General features: G+C 42.1%; 1 protein-coding gene across 2 annotated transcripts in view; it reads left to right on the top strand.

The window, feature by feature from the left end:
* Positions 1–18,193, top strand: part of OLFM3 (olfactomedin 3) — a 405,674-nt gene extending 387,481 nt beyond the window's left edge. Inside the window, exons 5-6 of one of the 2 annotated variants that reach the window (XM_069737372.1) lie at positions 14,197–14,303; positions 14,596–18,193. In XM_069737372.1, the coding sequence (XP_069593473.1) occupies positions 14,197–14,303; positions 14,596–15,273 (785 nt within the window). In that variant the 3' untranslated portion in view covers positions 15,274–18,193. The remainder of the gene's footprint in view (positions 1–14,196; positions 14,304–14,595) is intronic. The other variant, XM_069737371.1, reaches the window with a different exon arrangement.
* Positions 18,194–18,917: the final 724 nt, after the last annotated feature.

Here is an 18,917-nt window from a genome sequence, read left to right as displayed (position 1 = left end):
AATTTATCCAGGTACTCTCGGAAGATGTCATGCATAAAGGACTGAAACACCGATGGAGCATTGGCAAGTCTGAAAGGCATAACTAGGTACTCAAAATGGCCCTCGGGCGTATTAAATGCAGTTTTCCATTCATCGCCCCGCTTAATACGCACAAGATTATACGCACCACGAAGATCTATCTTGGTGAACCAACTAGCCCCCTTGATCCGAGCAAACAAATCAGATAGCAGCGGCAAGGGGTACTGAAATTTGACCGTGATTTTATTTAGAAGGCGGTAATCTATACAAGGTCTCAGCGAACCATCCTTCTTGGCCACAAAAAAGAACCCCGCTCCCAATGGCGACGATGACGGGCGAATATGACCTTTCTCCAAGGACTCCTTCACGTAACTCCACATAGCGGCGTGCTCAGGTACAGATAAATTAAACAGTCGACCTTTAGGAAACTTACTACCAGGAATCAAATCGATAGCACAATCACAATCCCTATGCGGAGGTAGGGCATTGGACTTGGGCTCATCAAATACATCCCGGTAATCAGACAAGAACTCTGGGACCTCAGAAGGGGTGGATGACGAAATAGACAGAAATGGGACATCACCATGTACCCCCTGACAACCCCAGCTGGACACAGACATTGATTTCCAATCTAATACTGGATTATGGACTTGTAGCCATGGCAACCCCAACACGACCACATCATGCAGATTATGCAACACCAGAAAGCGAATATCCTCCTGATGTGCAGGAGCCATGCACATGGTCAGCTGGGTCCAGTACTGAGGCTTATTCTTGGCCAAAGGCGTAGCATCAATTCCTCTCAATGGAATAGGACACTGCAAGGGCTCCAAGAAAAACCCACAACGCCTAGCATACTCCAAGTCCATCAAATTCAGGGCAGCGCCTGAATCCACAAATGCCATGACAGAATAAGATGACAAAGAGCAGATCAAAGTAACGGACAAAAGAAATTTTGACTGTACCGTACCAATGGTGGCAGACCTAGCGCACTGCTTAGTGCGCTTAGGACAATCGGAGATAGCATGAGTGGAATCACCACAGTAGAAACACAGCCCATTCTGACGTCTGTGTTCTTGCCGTTCAACTCTGGTCAAAGTCCTATCGCACTGCATAGGCTCAGGTTTATGCTCGGATAATACCGTCAAATGGTGCACAGATTTACGCTCACGCAAGCGTCGACCGATCTGAATGGCCAAAGACATAGACTCATTCAGACCAGCAGGCATGGGAAATCCCACCATGACATCCTTAAGGGCTTCAGAGAGAACCTTTCTGAAAATAGCTGCCAGCGCACCTTCATTCCATTGAGTGAGCACGGACCACTTTCTAAACTTCTGACAATAAATCTCTATCTCATCCTGACCCTGACACAGAGCCAGCAAATTTTTCTCTGCCTGATCCACCGAATTAGGTTCATCGTACAGCAATCCGAGCGCCAGGAAAAACGAATCAATATTACATAATGCAGGATCTCCTGGCGCAAGGGAAAATGCCCAGTCTTGAGGGTCGCCACGTAATAAAGAAATAATGATCCTAACTTGTTGAACTGGGTCACCAGAGGAGCGAGGTTTGAAAGCCAGAAACAGTTTACAATCATTTTTGAAACTCAGAAATTTAGCTCTATCTCCAGAAAACAAATCAGGAATAGGAATTCTTGGTTCTAACATAGAATTCTGAGCCACAAAGTCTTGAATATTTTGTACTCTTGCAGTGAGATGATCCACACATGAAGACAGACCTTTAATGTCCATCACTACACCTGTGTCCTGAACCACCCAAATGTCTAGGGGAAAAAAAAGGCAAAACACAGTGCAAAGAAAAAAAAATGGTCTCAGAACTTCTTTTTTCCCTCTATTGAGAAGCATTAGTACTTTGGGCCTCCAGTACTGTTCTGATTAGGTAATTCAGAACCACAATGGACCTTGAAGTTCAGAGCACACAAAGTGACCTGACAATAACCAAAAGACATAGGACGAGCTCTGAGACGTGGGAACTCTGCTGACCGCAATCCCTAATCCTATCCAACCACACTAGAGGCAGCCGTGGATTGCGCCTAACGCTCCCTATGCAACTCGGCACAGCCTGAGAAACTAGCTAGGCCTAAGATAGAAAAATAAGCCTACCTTGCCTCAGAGAAATACCCCAAAGGAAAAGGCAGCCCCCCACATATAATGACTGTGAGTAGAGATGAAAATACAAACGCAGAGATGAAATAGATTTAGCAAAGTGAGGCCCAACTTACTGAACAGACCGGAGATAGGAAAGATAACTTTGCGGTCAACACAAAACCCTACAAACAACCACGCAGAGGGGGCAAAAAGACACTCCGCACCGACTAACGGTACGGAGGTGCTCCCTCTGCGTCCCAGAGCTTCCAGCAAGCAAGAAAAACCAATAAAGCAAGCTGGACATAAAAAATAGCAAACAAAAATAACACAAGCAAAACTTAGCTTATGCAGAGCAGACAGGCCACAGGAACGATCCAGGAGGAAGCAAGACCAATACTAGAACATTGACTGGAGGCCAGGAGCAAAGCACTAGGTGGAGTTAAATAGAGCAGCACCTAACGACTTCACCACATCACCTGAGGAAGGAAACTCAGAAGCCGCAGTACCACTCACATCCACCAACGGAAGCTCATAGACAGAATCAGCCGAAGTACCACTTGTGACCACAGGAGGGAGCTCTGCCACAGAATTCACAACACATCAGACCCTGTAGAGTCTCCACATTTTTCCAGTATGCACCGTCACCCGACCTTTCTCTCCATGACCGTCTCCAGTGGCCGTTAGTCTCACGTACAGTTGAACCTACTGTCTGTCTAAGTCTAACCCATTTAGTATTTCACAGGGGCTACTGTCCAGGTTCATCAGTCTTGTACTGAAATTAGAACTGTCACTTGCAGAATATTGGTCTCCTTGGCTTGCTGAACGTCTTTGGCTGTCAGCCATTCCATTATTTGGATGGCCCTTTCTTTTCCATTTACCTTGAGTTAAAGGTGGTCACCATCTTATGTCCTGCAGCTGTTTATTAATCTTCAGTTTTTCCTGTCTCAGCTGCTCTATCTCTTTCAGGTATGTTACCCAATATTCAAGATGCATTCGGATGTGAGCAAGGCTCTCCCCTGAGTCCCAAATGATGAATGGAACCATCCAATCTTCACCAGCTACCTGGACTTTGCCATCCACTGGAATTCACACTTTCGCCACACCGAGTTCTTGCATCACTTTTCCACATCTCCCAATGACTATCGTCACCAGATTTCGTGGCATTTGAACGATGTCTTCCACAAAGCCCACCCAGTTTTGAGCTTTCCTCGTATGCTCCAAACATGAAGCGGCTTCCCCATTCCTCAAGAGGATCATCTGTTTTGTGCGGAGGCATTGTAGATGCATATCGCTTAGGATAGCCACCTGCTTCACTGTGGCTTCCTTAGTCGACAGTATGATCAACTGCTGAGTCTCCGATGCCCACACTACATGCTTCTGCTGCTTTTTAAAAGCCTCATGCACACCCTCACCAGTACATGCATCTTGAACGTCTTCGGGTACCTCCATCATGCACTTGAAGTGCGACGTTCCACTCTCTTCATGGAAGGACAGTTCCCGTTTTGCCTCGGAGATTTCCATCAAGACATCTGCCACAACCGGGTGACTGTCTTATTCTGCTTTTATCGCCAACTCTTCCTCCACTTTACACTCTTCCAGACCCCTGGCATGGATGGGCATTGGCAGCTTCACCTCATTACCACTCTGGCACTGCCGCTGAAAGTCTGCGACCACCATCTTCTCCTCTTGCAGAAGACCTCTTATCGCTTCTCTGACCACTTCCACATCTTCCCTTAAGGCCTTATACACACTTTGCCACATTAAAAGGTGACCTCTGAGCTCCGAGACTTCCTTCTCCAGCTCATCCTCCCTGTGCTCAGCTGCTTGTCTCAGGGCCTTTAAGCATCTTTAAAACATCACTGTTCTTGTTCCTAGACTACAAAGCAGTGTTTTCCTGAGAGTTATGGTCTCGCACTTCCTTCTGACCAACCTGAGCTTTGATTACCAAGAGCTCAGACTCCAGGAGACGCACCTGATCCAACTGTGCGGAGTTGGCGACTTCCATACTCAACACCTTCACCCTCTCATTCGCCAGCTGTTGACAGACCTCCTCTAGTTGTCGGGTGACAGCCGTCGAATTCTCCTGCAGGCTCTCTATTATGTCTTGGAGTGGTTCTTCAACTGCAATTTTAACTGTTGCTACCCTACCACCACTCTGAGTCAGTTTTATGTTTCCTATGTCTTCAATTACCCCAGTGCTGGGTTTTGTCAGTTGTAAGGTTATCTCTTTATCTTGGACGTCAACCTTTTTGGCACCTGTCCCTGTCTCCTCTTTATCAATCTTCTCAGAGGGTGCAATTTGCTCAGCCCCTTTGCCTCTTTTACGTCTCCGGCGACGGGAGGAAGACTTGTCACTTGCACCCGAGTCAGCTTTACTACACTCTTTTCCGCTTACGTCACCATCTGAATGGGAGTCCCCACCACCCGATCGGTCATCCCAGAACCAGCGGTCTCCATTTCTAACAGTGTAGGCCCCCATTCTTGGAGCTTACCCGGCTTCAACAGCCACACCTTTGGTCACCTTTGCCAAGTCCCAGAGTTGGTTAGACCCACACTTTCTTCTGGTCACTACTACGTCTGACCCATCCATTTTGGGAGGTGTTACTTCCTTAATGTATGCCAACCCAACAGTAGAGAGACCTCCATCCTCTTGTTGTAGAGGAATGCCCTCCTCCCACAAGTGTGAGAACAGCCTAGAGTCCTGGCCTACTATCACTGGACAGGTTAAGTTTGGGACTATGGTGGCCTCAAGATATGTATGGTTCCTGACTGAATAAACCTTAGTGACCTCGATATTCCTTTCGGACATTACAAATTTATCCTCCACAGCCCTTACTAGGGTCATTGAACCTCCCCGAATCGACCAGACCAAATTACATCCTCTACCTCGGCATTCAACTCCAGAACACACCCACATAGCCTCTTGCCCGGAGGATAGTTCTTATGGCAGACTGGACACACATAGTGTACTTGCCCCTGGCAACAGTTCATCTGTGGCACCCCTTCGGGATGCTTTACCCACTTTTGGGCAACTATCATTCCCTAAGATTCTACCCCCTTTTGGGCAACCATCCCTGTTCGGGTTACTGCCCCCTTTTGGGACTCCACCCCTTTTTGGGCAACTGTCCCTGTTCAGGTTACCACCTCCTTTTGGGACTCCATCCCTTTTTGGGACTCCACCCTTTTTGGGATACCACTCCTTCCCTGGGGAACATCCCATGGACTCCCTACGGTACTCAGAAGTACCAGTCCGCACAGCACAACAAATAAGTATTTTTGGGTCACCATTGCCTTTTAAGAGTTTGCATGATCTGGACCAATGTCCTCTCTCTCACGACACATCACCAGCTCCTGCTGGTGCTGCCACAGATCCTGCTGCAGTAACAAACTGCCGGCACCTCTGGGTGCTGATCACAAGCCGCTGCTGCTGCAACTGCAGCTCCTGCTGCTGCCGGACCTCTTGCTGCAACTGCAGCTAATATCCACAAGGCTCTGCACGGCTCTGCACCACAGACTTCGTGGACCCACTGATCCACAGCAACTCTTCGTAACCCCGCCGAGATGCTTGTAAGCTTCATGGACCCGCCGATCCACAGCAAACTTTGTAACCCTGCCGATTTACAGCAATTACCTCCACACATGCCAACTGAACCGTTGCCTGCACTCTCCACCATACGTGAGATAAAACTCTCTGAGTGTGTTGGGGGACACTCGCTTGGCAACGGGAATAAAGCACTCTGGCACGGTTTCTCACATAAACAGACTATCCGGTTTATTTTGGCATCATAAACTGCACCATGAACAGTTCATTATATATATCAAGGGAACACAATAACGACCGACAATCTGTTCCAATGGCAGATACTACTTTGCCCGTTACCCCCTTTATCTGGAGTTACCATACAGGAGCTCCTGCTCCACACACTGACTCCTGTCAGTGCTGGTTCCCAGGGATGCTGCCTAACTGGGATCATCGTCCTTGTGACCAGGGCACATCAGATAGTCCAGATATGTAGAAGGAACGGTAGCTTCCCCAACGCAGTGCCATCACAGACTTTGCACATACGGCCTCACATGTGCTTCCAGGAATCCAGTCCATTCTAGGACATTCCAACATGCAGTCCATCAGTCCATACCCTCACCATGTGCTTCCAGGAATCCACTCCACTTCAGGATGTTCCAACACACAGGCCATCCAAAACCTCACACTCTGACCATTCAGGTCCATACACTCTGAATATGTGATCCATACCCTGGTCACATTATGTACCGGTAACCACCCCCATAGGTGTGTGTGGTTCATCAGTCCTGCCCAGGTTTCCAACTAACCCTGTAAGCCCCCCTCATAACAAAACACTTGTGGAACTACAAGTCCCAGAGCAACAAAATTTCGGGCTTACAGCGCAGAGGACAACCTCTGTCTCTGCAACACATACCGGCCATTCACAATGATGCCAGTCACTGTATCACACAAGAGATGGACATAGAATGGAGTGTTCCCTCTCTAAGTGTGAATTCCACCTTTACCAGGAGGATAAAGTTTTGGAGTAACGGTGTCCTTTTAATAGCGACAATTTGAATGGGTCTCTCTTGTTGTCCCTAATCCTAATTTAAGAACCAGTCCTGAATTAATGGAGTTGGTTGCAGAAGCAAAGTCAATGAAAGCAAATGCAGATAAACATAAGTTCTGAAAACATAGTTGCAAAAGCAGTATATCAGAAGAGTGAAAAGTACCTGAAAATCTGGGTGACCTCCTCAACAATCATACATACTTACTTTGGCGCTTCCTGCCAGCTTGCATGTTTTTTTTATCATGCAGTCCTAAAGAAAATGCCCGCAGTCATGGTAAAAGCATAGTCCAGAATTGCGCCAATGCCTGCTCTCAACGACCCGAGAGCTGGCAGCTCCAAGTTCCATCAGTTCTGCATCATATAAATGGACAGGTTCAGGGAAATGACTGAGCCCCCTTGTCACTCATCACACCTCTCCCGAAATCTGCAATACCAAATAGCCTGGGCCATGGCCTCCTTTAAGGAACAAGGTGAAGTATAGATAACTAGAACATCCTTGAAAGCATCTACAAGGCCTCTGCGGAACTGGCACCTGAGAGCTGCATCATTCCACAGCAATTTCATAGATCATTGCTGGAACTCGGTTCAGTAATCCTCCGCAGTGCAGCTCACCTGAGTCAAAGTCATAATCTTTGCCTCTGCGACCTGGATCCTGTCAGGTTTGACATATATTAACCCTATCAAGTCAAAAAAGGCATTAATCAAAGACCATTGTGAGGCTTGTGGGGATAAAGAGAATGCCCAAGTCTGAGGGCCGCCTCATAGTAGTGACATGATTATTCCCACCCACTGTGACTCATCTCCAGAAGATTCACAGGGTAAAATTAACCTACAGCTCTCCCTAAACACCCTGAACAGATTTTTCTTCCCTGAAAATTTATCAGGGAGAGCAAATGCTGGTTCAGGAGAGAACAATTGTGCATCAGACTGTACAGCCATGATTGCTACTGCCGGCAGCAGAGGGTTCTGAGTAGCACCCATTGCACGGGAAAGCTGACCCTGCAGCTGAGTCTGTGATGCTTTTATTTTCTGGGGCTCCCTGACCAGATCCTGAGCCATCTTGGTCAGATTCATCACCTGATCACAAAGTGTGCAAATTCGTTCCATACTGGTGGGTGAAAGAAAAGAAATGTATTTGGCCCAATTGTAATGTGACGCTAGTCGCTACTCAATGTGACGCTAGTCACTACTCACGGACTAACCGTGATCCAGGATAGTCGAGAGGTCTGGGGTCACTACCAAGAGGACTTGTAATAGACAAAGGGAAAAAACAAAAGCATAGTTAGATAACAGTCCAAGTTCAAGAATATAGCAGATCAAGACAAAGCTGTAAGTCAATTGGATGGTCAAAGGAAAAAGTAAGGTTTACACCGAAATCAGAATACAACTTAGAGCACAGTGCAAACATGCACACACACACCACTTGAGCAAATCTACAATTGACAATGATCAGCATGCTAAATAGCCTTTTAATCACCCGGAATGGATGATACCTTATGAAGATCCCACAGACCCAGCCAGATAGGACAGATGAGCTGTAATTCACAATACTCCCACCTCTGCCTCAGATTGGGCGGCAGAGCTGTCACTCACAATCCTAATGGCTGACAACTCTGCAAGCCCTCTATCCCATAGGTTGGCACAGCTGTCATTCACAGCATTCATAGGAGACCATAAGTGGTGGAATCATGACAGGGGGTGTGTTTGTGACAACCTCTGCTGGTGCTTTAAACTATGCAGCAGAGGTTGTTTATTCTGAAGCAAATACAACATTTATCATAACTTCTCAGAAAACAAGAATTTAATGGCATTATTATCACTGAACCCATTTTAAACTTTACAGAGAGAACACTTTCAGCTGTCAAGTTATTTAATTTATTTTGCATTTCGAATCAGGAAATGTAAAGAAAACATGGTTAAACTGTTCATTTATTGCTTCTATTGAACAGTCATGATTGCTCTCCTATGAAATTGCATTAAAACTTTGGCTCATATGCTAAAGACACAGAAGAAATGGGATGCCTGCTGTAATAAAATAGACATGCCTGCTTAATTTCCGTACACAGCAGGAGAATAAGTGCTTAATGGTTAGAAGTGATTATTTGAAAGGCATATTTTTTTAAATATCTGTTGTTTTTACAAAAGGTAGGAAAGCACTTTAGAAAAGTGAGAGGTTAGAGGTATAACTTTGCTAAGAAACTCAGATCTGATGAGGTGGAAAAAAAAAGCTGCAATTTATTTATTGAAGTGTTGTGCTGCTGCGCTCAACCTGCCTGCGTGTTCACAGAGAATTGCGGGGAGTCTCTGCTATAAATGAAAGCGGCCTCTGAGATAATCAGTATTATTTTACACAAATTATTTTCTATTACTAATGGCCTGTGGAGAAAAGGACAAACAATAAGCAATGCATTGTTTGACTTGCTGCGTTTGGTGATGATTTCATATCTGCAATGTATGTAAGGCCATATTCATGCGGGACATCTTCAGGATGATTTTGCCTATGAGTTATTTTATGGCCACAAATATTAATGAATGCAAATGTCTGTATTCTTATTCAGAAGGCGCACTGATAACCACATTAGTTTTGGCATTAATTATAATTTCAGCATGCTTAGTGTTTAAAAATCAGCAGAAAGCAATACTCAATAAAAATGACAAAAGTAGAATCATGAAAACAGTATATAAATAAGATGATGCTTGGCTGGTTTTTTTTTTAGTAATACTGTTATATATGATGTTCGAAATGGATCCCTGCCAAAAAATGAAAATATACATAGACATATACTACGTAAACAATTGTATTTGGATATATATCTTAATCATTGATTTCTCTATTATCATTTAGTCCCATCGTCACAGTTTGATAAAATCCACCCCCTCCCAAGCATTGAGTCTTCCAAAAATGTAAATAGTTAGATGTAAAAAGATTACGGTACTTAATACATGCTTGGTACAGTAATAGGATACCATTGTTGTATCAATTAGGGTCATGCAATTTCTTGCCAAATAAATATCTTATGATCAATTATGAATGGTATTATTGTAAAGTAGAAGCATATAGTAACAGCAGCAGCATGGCCTCTAAGTGGCAGACCATATGGATTTATAGAGCAGGGTTGCCAAGTGCCGAGGAGCCTAGTACATTTAGGGCGCCAATGCTCTGCTGACTGATAAAAGTCAAAATCTCTTGGTATTAATAACAATTAAAACTTCTCCATTCGGCTGTACCAATTCTGAGTTTAGTAAATACAAGTAGCACATTACCTGCCTGACTGCATTGTGCCACCTGTGAAGTTTAGTAGAGGAGGGATAATGCTATGGTGTTGTTTTTTCTGGGTTTAGTTAAATTGCTGATTTCCAGTGATATGAAATCTCAAAGCTTTAGCATACAAGACACGTATGCATTCAAATAGCCTCTTTAGAGATGAAGCAGGCTTGAAGTCTAGTGCCACATTCGGATGTAGCAGTCCTAAAAGTCAGTTGCAAGGCCCATAAGCCTCCTCATATCACCTTGGCACTCTCCTCAAGGTGAAATGTTACACTTAATAATAATAATAATTTTTATTTATATAGCGCCAACATATTCCGCAGCACTTTAGAATTAAGTGGGGACATGTACAGACAATAAATTCAATACAAGTTAAGACAATTTAAACAGTGACATTAGGGGGTGAGGTCCCTGCTCGCAAGCTTACAATCTACAAGGAAATGGGGGGACACAATAGGTGAAAAGTGCTTGTTATTTCAGGTCCGGCAATTTTAATAAATAGGGATTTTCATATAAAGCTGCATGATCCGGTCATCAGCCTGTGTGTTTAAGTGCAATAGTCAAGTACCAAGTGCAGTTATCATGTGCATGGAGGGTCTGGAGCCAGATGAATAGTAGGGTGCAGATTCAGAATAATATTTGGAAGGAGGGAACAGGACAAAGTTAGTTTACTGAGTAGTTGATGTGGTAGGCTTGTTTGAAGAGATGGGTTTTCAAAGCGCACTTGAATAGGTCGGGGCTAGGTATCAGTCTGATCCTCTGGGGAAGTGCATTCCAAAGAGCTGGCGCAGCACGAGAGAAGTCTTGAGGACGGAGGTGCGAGTTTCGGATTATGGGGGATGTTAGTCTTAGGTCATTTGTAGAGCGGAGGGCATGTGTAGGGCGATAGACAGAGATGAGAGAGGAGATACAAGGCATTTCAGAACTGTGGAGAGCCTTGTGGGTGAGAGAGATGAGTTTATACTGGACCCTGTAGCGAATGGGTAGCCAGTGTAATGTCTGCCACAAGATGGAGGCATCGGTGAAGTGGCTGGACAGAAATATGACCCTGGCTGCCGCATTCAAGATGGATTGGAGAGGAGAAAGTTTGGTAAGAGGGAGACCGATCAGAAAAGAGTTGCAGTAGTCCAGACGAGAATGAAGAAGAGCGACAGTAAGAGTCTTAGCAGTTTCAAAGGTGAGAAAAGGTCACATTCTGGAGATGATTTTAAGATGCAGGTGACAAGAGCGAGTGAGTGATCGGATATAGGGAGTAAAGAAAAGTTTGATGTCGAATATGACCCCAAGACAGCGGGCATGCTGCTTGGGAATTATGGTTGAACCCTCAAGGGTAATTTCGATGTTGGGTAGAGTGAGGTTAGTAGAAGGGAGAAACACAAGAAGTTCCGTTTTGGAAAGATTTAGATTCAGATAGAGGGAGGACATGATGTTATTAGATCATTAGAGACTTTAGTGAGGGCAGTTTCAGTGGAGTGTAAACAGCGGAAACCAGATTGTAAGGGGTCGAGAAGAGAGTTATCCGAGAGATAGCGGATTAGACGGGAGTGGACCAAGCGTTCCAGGATTTTAGAGATGAAGACCCCTAAGACATTTTAGAGACAGTTTGGGTAAGGTCATTTTTGTTCTAGCATGACTATGTCCAAGGTCCATAATGACATGATTGGGTGAATTTGGTGTTGAAGAAAGTGACTTACATCCACAGACCCCTCAACTGAAACCTCCCAAACAACTTTGGTATGAGCTAGAATGGAGACTGCGAACCAAGCCCGCTCACCCACCATCAGTGTCTAATATCACAAATGCGCTTCTGGGTGAATGGCCAAAAATTCCTACAGACACATTCCAAAATCTTGTGGAAAATTTTCCCAGAAGACTGGAGGCTGTCATATTTGCAAGAGAGGGACAAACTATTAGTAATGTCCATCAATTTAGAATGGGAGGCCTTAAAAAATAAAATCTATTGATGTAATGTGTAGGTGTCCCAATACTTACTTTTATCCATACAGTGTATGTAAATAAAAACATTAAAGCTATTTATAAAGAGAAAATCTGACATATAGCAATTATTATCCAAAAACTTATGAAAAAACTAAATATAACTGTTGAGGATCATACATTGTGTGTAGATACGGGGATCAGTGAGTGCTCTTGCCTGGCTGTCTTTAGAAAGACCGCACGGACCAGGGCTCATCCAACTGAATGCCTGCACTCCTTCACCATGGGCAGAACACTACTCAGACAACACATGGTGAGGATACCACACTCCAGTAAGATTTTATTATATCACTAACAGTTAACAACAATAAAATAAAATCCAGTTCACCGGGATTGCATCTTGAGGATGTCCGGAGCCTGGAAGCTCCTTGTCAAGGTGTGGACAATTCAAAATGAAGAGACTCCATCTCCACGAACTGTGATTCTTTATTCACATAAGCAATTCGAAGGACATACATAGTCAGTGATACAAATTGACATGACCCTCATCAACATGATGTGAATCAAGAATTACAGTTCATGGAGCTGGAGTCTCTTCATTTTGGAGCAACATATAGTACATTCCCAGCAAGGACCCAAGATGGTGCATATAACAGAGTGTCACCCTTCTGCTGGCTTGCTAGGGATTAGAACCTCTGAAAATTCGGGGCATCCAGGGCCAACTAGCTCAACCAGTAGCACCATGCATTTGGAAGCCATCCTGAGAGAGGAGGTTTCAGCAAGCTTAGGAAGCTGACTGAGCATAGCAAGGTATGTGGCCAGATGACCTGATTGTCCCAACCTGGGTTCTTCAAATGACTCCCTGGGGATATATTCCATCAGTTGTAGCCTTGGTTCCTAGGCTGATGTTCTGCAGCATCATACTGGTGAAAGAGGCAGGCCCCTTTTATATCCCACAGGATTAAGGGAAGATGGGGGAAAGAATCCCTCATTGGTTGATTGTTCAATTAGACTGAGTTTTGTCCTCCAAGTTGTGCAGACTAGTACACCACAGTGGGCTATAAGTAATCAATAGGCATTCCACAAATTAACATACTACAAGGGTCAATGTACAATCTCACATGAAACAATGGCTTGACCTACTGAACAAACGAACAGTACATCTGGCTAAATTAAGAATAAATCACCCCCACACTAGTGTCCAGATTGACACTGTGTTGTCACACATTGTACTAGAATTATTCCTTTTCAAAGTCTATAAGCTCTTCAAAGACTCATATACCCATTTGCAAAATGTATAAGCTCATGTGCAGTCGTGGTGTGTAATAAGAATATTAAGAAGATTAGTATCAATACTTTGCATGAAATCAGTGAATTTAATGGGATATTCTCATGGTGCTTTAATTATACAGTATAAAAATAAGCAAGTTTGCAGTTGGTTTTCTTTTTCCATCTGCTGCGATTCTCCTGCAATGAGAGCTTTTTATCTTTTATGGTGTACAGCTGGTTTCCATAGAGCTTGGCCTCAAGAGCCTGCTCAGACCATGGCCGAGAGTGCACCCTGGCCGAGAGTGCCTGGTAGATATATTCCTGGAGAGAAGTTCCCTCCTAACATCCAATTGATCTCTCCCAAGCCCATTGATTTCTATTCTGCAGTCAGCTGATCACCTCCATTTCCCCAACTTCTCAGCTCATGACTGAGCTACTAATATAAATCCTGCAAAATTACCAGTCCACAACATGAGCTTCTCCCATAACAGTTCTTCCAATTACTACACTGTCCTGAACTACACTGTCCTGAGCCATGCGTTTCTTCAAACACCCTGTTATCTTTGTGTGTAAATATAATGATATACTACAGAACCACTGAGTCCACATTCACACATTGAGTATTTGATCAGTTTTTACCTCAGTATTTGTAAGCTAAAAGCAGTAGTGGGTGAAAAATATAGAAGTGGTGACGTGTTTCTATTATACTTTTTTTCTGATTGTTACACTCCTGATTTTGGCTTGCAAATAGTGATGAAAAATATTGCCAAAATACAAAACATGTGAACATGGCCTCAGAGCTGAATGTGTTACAGCAAAATACTACAGTTTTGCTCACCAGAACTGTCACTCAAGGAGGCGAACCCGCCCTGCCAGAAAGCAGGAAGTGAGAAGACCATAAGGAGATTGCATTGCTCTGAACTACAGAATAGACAACTTGAGGATACACCTATAAGGAGAAATAAGAAAATAATTTCAAGTCTGTCACACGTCATGTATTCATGAACATCTTTTTTTGTTCTAGCATGTGGAAAGCTCATGAAGATTACTGGACCTGTTACAGTAAAGGCATCTGGGCCACGGTTTGGAGCTTGGATGACGGATCCTGTAGCATCTGAGAAAAACAATCGTGTATGTACTGCATGGTTAATAAACAAGAAAAATTTTGTAAAGAGTAGATAAATTATACTTTGATGTATTATAATAATGATCACATCTTTTTCCACTCCATTACATGCATTATTTGATATAAGATCAATTAACTAAAAAAATAGAAAGCATTGAAAACTGTTTAATGATTTACACTTTATTAATCATGTTTTATGTGTTCATTCATATGTAAATAAAAGATAAATAAGGAGAATAGATGTACAATGCATGAAGAAGTATGAGGTAATTAGAAATGTTTTTATTTTCTTGATAGGTCTGGTATATGGAAGGTTTCACCACAAGCAAAATAGTTCGGGAGTACAAGTCACTGGCAGATTTTGTCACAGGAGCTGAATCCAGGACTTACACCTTACCAGTTAAATGGGCTGGCACTAGTCACCTGGTTTACAATGGTTCACTTTTCTTCAACAAGTATCAGAGCAACATAATCATCAAGTACAGCTTCAATACAGGGAAAATCCTGGCCCAACGTAGCTTGGACAATGCCGGTTTCAACAATGTCTATCCTTACACTTGGGGTGGCTACTCTGACATCGACTTGATGGCTGATGAGTTTGGGCTGTGGGCCGTTTATGCTACTAACCAGAATGCTGGAAATATTGTCATAAGCCAACTTCGACAAGACACATTAGAAGTTGTTAAGAGCTGGAGTACAGGATACCCCAAAAGGAGTGCTGGAGAATCCTTCATGATTTGTGGCACATTGTATGTCACCAACAACCATCTTACTGGTGCCAAGGTCTACTACTCATACTCAACCAAGTCCTCTTCATATGAGTACATGGACATCCCCTTTCACAATCAGTATTTTCATATATCCATGCTGGATTACAATGCTCGGGACCGTGCGCTCTATGCCTGGAACAATGGACACCAGGTGCTCTTCAATGTCACACTTTTTCACATCATTAAAACAGATGGTGATGTGTGAATTGCAACTCAACTTGCCTTCCACACAGGGTCCCGCACTCATCGTTCAATGATCTGTTGTTCATTTTTTCAACTTGCTTACTTTCTTAATGTTTCCTACTACTCAACGGTGTCTACTTTTCTTTTCACACCCTTTTTATTTTGCCAGTTATTTCTTTCTTGTATGCTTTGTTATTAAATATTTTGCCAGCATACTGTAGTGCCTGGGAGACCTACCACATCCATGACAGTCTGACATTTACAGAAAGCTTATTTACAAGACACATCAATCACAATGATGTAGGACCGATTACAAAAGAGAGAACTGGCATTCACTTAAAAAGCATCAATCGAGTGATGAGCATTGAAAAATACAGCTGATACATCTGTATACTAAGCAGATTGCTTACATCATCCAGTTTTACTCACAGTCCTTAAAAGGGTTGTCCACTACTAGGAAAACTCAGTTTTAAATACTATATTCCCCTTTGTAAATTAAAAACACATTACAATTACCCCTCATTACGGCACTGTTTCAGCAATGTTAGAGCCAGGTCCCCTAGGCTCACATGGCAGTGTCATGCCTTGTGAAACCTATAGTCAATCAGTTGTCTCTACGGAGCTGCTGTGCTCTGATTCCTTTGGATGAACCTCGAACGTCCAGGGTATTGTGAGAACCACAGCCCAAAAGCGACCACTTAGCTTATTCGCTGCAGGACTCGACGGCCATGACAATGTCACAGAAGCCTCAGGAGTACCTGCCCCGAGATGTTTTTATTTTTAAAGGGGGATATAGTATTTAAGAAGGGGTTGTGTAAGTATAGGTGAACTTCTTTAAAGTAGAAAAAGTAAGCTAATATTTGTAGAGTTTATTAAAGTGCAACATCTGTTTCCCACAAGATTCTAAACATATTATCTTAGCAATTTGAGCAATTATTCAGCCACTAAAATATCAGCCTCCATATCTAATAGTACTACTGTAGACTTCATCTTTATGCCGAGGTGTCAGATGGAAACCTGAGCACGAACTATATTCTGTCTCCCCTAACATCTAAACTATTTAGTTAGAATAGCTAAGAATAAGTAATGGATACTGAAATAAAATATATGTAGGATCTGTTAATTTGAACTAGAATTATTTATGATAAGTATTATATTTTATGAAACCTTTATATTTGATACATTTTAATAGATTGCACATCAACTTTACAAGTCTATATAATATATAGTTTTAAATATTTCAAGTCTGGGTTGTTGTAATTTAGGTAAAGCTTAAAACATCTGAATAATGATAAAAATACGAGTCAACGATTAATTAGAATTTTTTTTTGTCTGCCAATAAGTTGATGGCGAATATCATTCTTATGAATACATACTGTACATATGTAATGTATACTGTACATATAGAAATAAACTAGTCGGCTGATATTGTACAAAGTCCAGGGTTTACGCACCGCAGCGGTTCATATTTGTAGGGTGGCAGTAAGGATGTGTCAACCACTGAAATGATGATTTAATTTCAATCTTGTAGGATACTAATCATCACCATGGGAGATATAAAAGGGTTAATCAGCTGAGTCGTCCCATTACTCCTTTATCATATCACTGAATAGCTAGCTGGCAGGTCTAATTATCTGTAATTATTAAACCCTGGAGCAGCCTCTACTAATAAGTCATAACGATGGACAATTATTTGGTCTATTAATCACACAGACTCTATTAATGTGTTGAGCCTATGAGCAAGTAACCAGTTTGCGATATTAATTTCCTGACTACAAAAGAGATACCATTGACAAGAAAAAACATCAGGTCTTAAAGACCCAAAAGGTGGATGTGATCTACAGAGAAATTCCCATTATTATTTTCGCTGAGACAGTCAGTGGAGGCCGCAACTTTTTTCTGTACGTTCCTTACTTAATGTGTTTTAGTGTATGTGTACAAATGTGATCCTTCTGCTTGTCTCTATTTTCAAAAATGTATTTGTATTTTTTTTATTTTTTTTGTACTTATTATCTGCCTCACTCTATTTTATGTATCCAGTCAAAACTCCACATATTTTTATGGGTTCCATAAGATATAAGCCCATCTTATTGAAATCCCCTTCATGACATATGACGTACATTTACGTCATATGTTGTGTCCCTGACTTTGATGTGTGCACGCACTCCAAACCCACATATTTTCTGCCTGATGATGACGAATTTAATAAGTCTGCCTCTAACAGCCTTGTTTGGAGTGGGTTGCCATGACAGCGAGAGGTCTGCTGAAGACCTGTATTTGAGATGGAGATTTTCAATGGTGATTTTCTTTAAACATAACAGTGCTTATGTATTACTATGCATAGTACAAGCAGTCAGAAGATCGCAGGTTCAGGTCACCTAAGGAGACTATTAAATACAGTAAATAGTGAAAAAAAATGTATTTAAAAATATGAAAAAATTAAAAAAAGACAATAGTTCTAATCACCCCCTTTTGCCCCTTTAAAAAAAAAAACTATTTTAACAAAAAAATGAAAAATACGCATGGCATAGCTGCATTTGTAAGGGTCCGATCTATCAATATGTAAAATAAATTAATCCAATCGGTTAATGGCTTAATGTGAAATAAATCAAAATGGGACTTTTTTTTGGATGCCGCAGCATTGCAATAAAATGCAATAGGAAGCGATGAAGACATTATATGTGCTCCAAAATGGTATCATTAAAAACATCAACTCAGGGCACAAAAAAATAAGACTTCAAACAGTCACCTTTTCAACAAAATTTTAAATGCTATGGGTCTCGGAAAATTGTGTCACAGGCAAAAAATGTTTTCATCACTTCAATAAAAATAAAACTATACATGTTTGGCATTTGCGTAATGCTACTGACCTGGAGAATCATTTTTCCTGGTCAGTTTTACTGTATAGTGAACATGTTAAATAAAAAAACCTCAAATAACAATTGTGGAATTGCACTTTTTTTGGGGAATTTCAACACACTTTGCCCAGTCATGGGGTTAAAAAATCCAGGATGTCACTATGTCATGCTCAGCACTAGACTGTTTTCCCAAACACTGTGTGCTGTACTTTTCATTGTACGATATGTAAGTAATTATATTACCCTTCTTTAAGAAACCTTAACCTTTAATAATTATAAGTACTCAATAATGCATATTTACTTATAAAGGTGAATCCACACACAACAGCCATGGCATGGCTATGCTACCAAAAACTGACTCAGACACATGGATCTTGCATGTTTTAAATTGATTATAAATGGTAGTGAAATTTTACAGATAAAGATTAGTTTTATTCACAAAACCAGATTACTATTGACAATTTAAAAACCATGTCATTTTTTAGCATTTTATATATCAGTGACCTATATAACATCCTCTCTTTTCAATAACAGCCATAAGTCTTCCATCATTGCAGTCTGACAGTTTCTTACTCTGTTGTTGATGAACTTTATGGGCAGCAGCAAACCACAGCCTTCCAGATACTGTTCAGAGAGGTTACTATTTTCCTTCACCAAAAGTTTCCCATTTAAAGAAAACCTGTCATCAGGGTTATACATATTACGCTAAACCTATACCCATAATGGCGTCATTATACAGATTTAATACATAAATTCAGTGAGGAAATCTACAGTCTGGTAGTTTTAAAATCATCATTAGAAGTTTTGG

This window comes from Ranitomeya imitator, chromosome 8, assembly GCF_032444005.1.
Source record: "Ranitomeya imitator isolate aRanImi1 chromosome 8, aRanImi1.pri, whole genome shotgun sequence".
NCBI lineage: Eukaryota > Metazoa > Chordata > Amphibia > Anura > Dendrobatidae > Ranitomeya > Ranitomeya imitator.
This window is presented reverse-complemented; position numbering and strand designations above follow the sequence as displayed.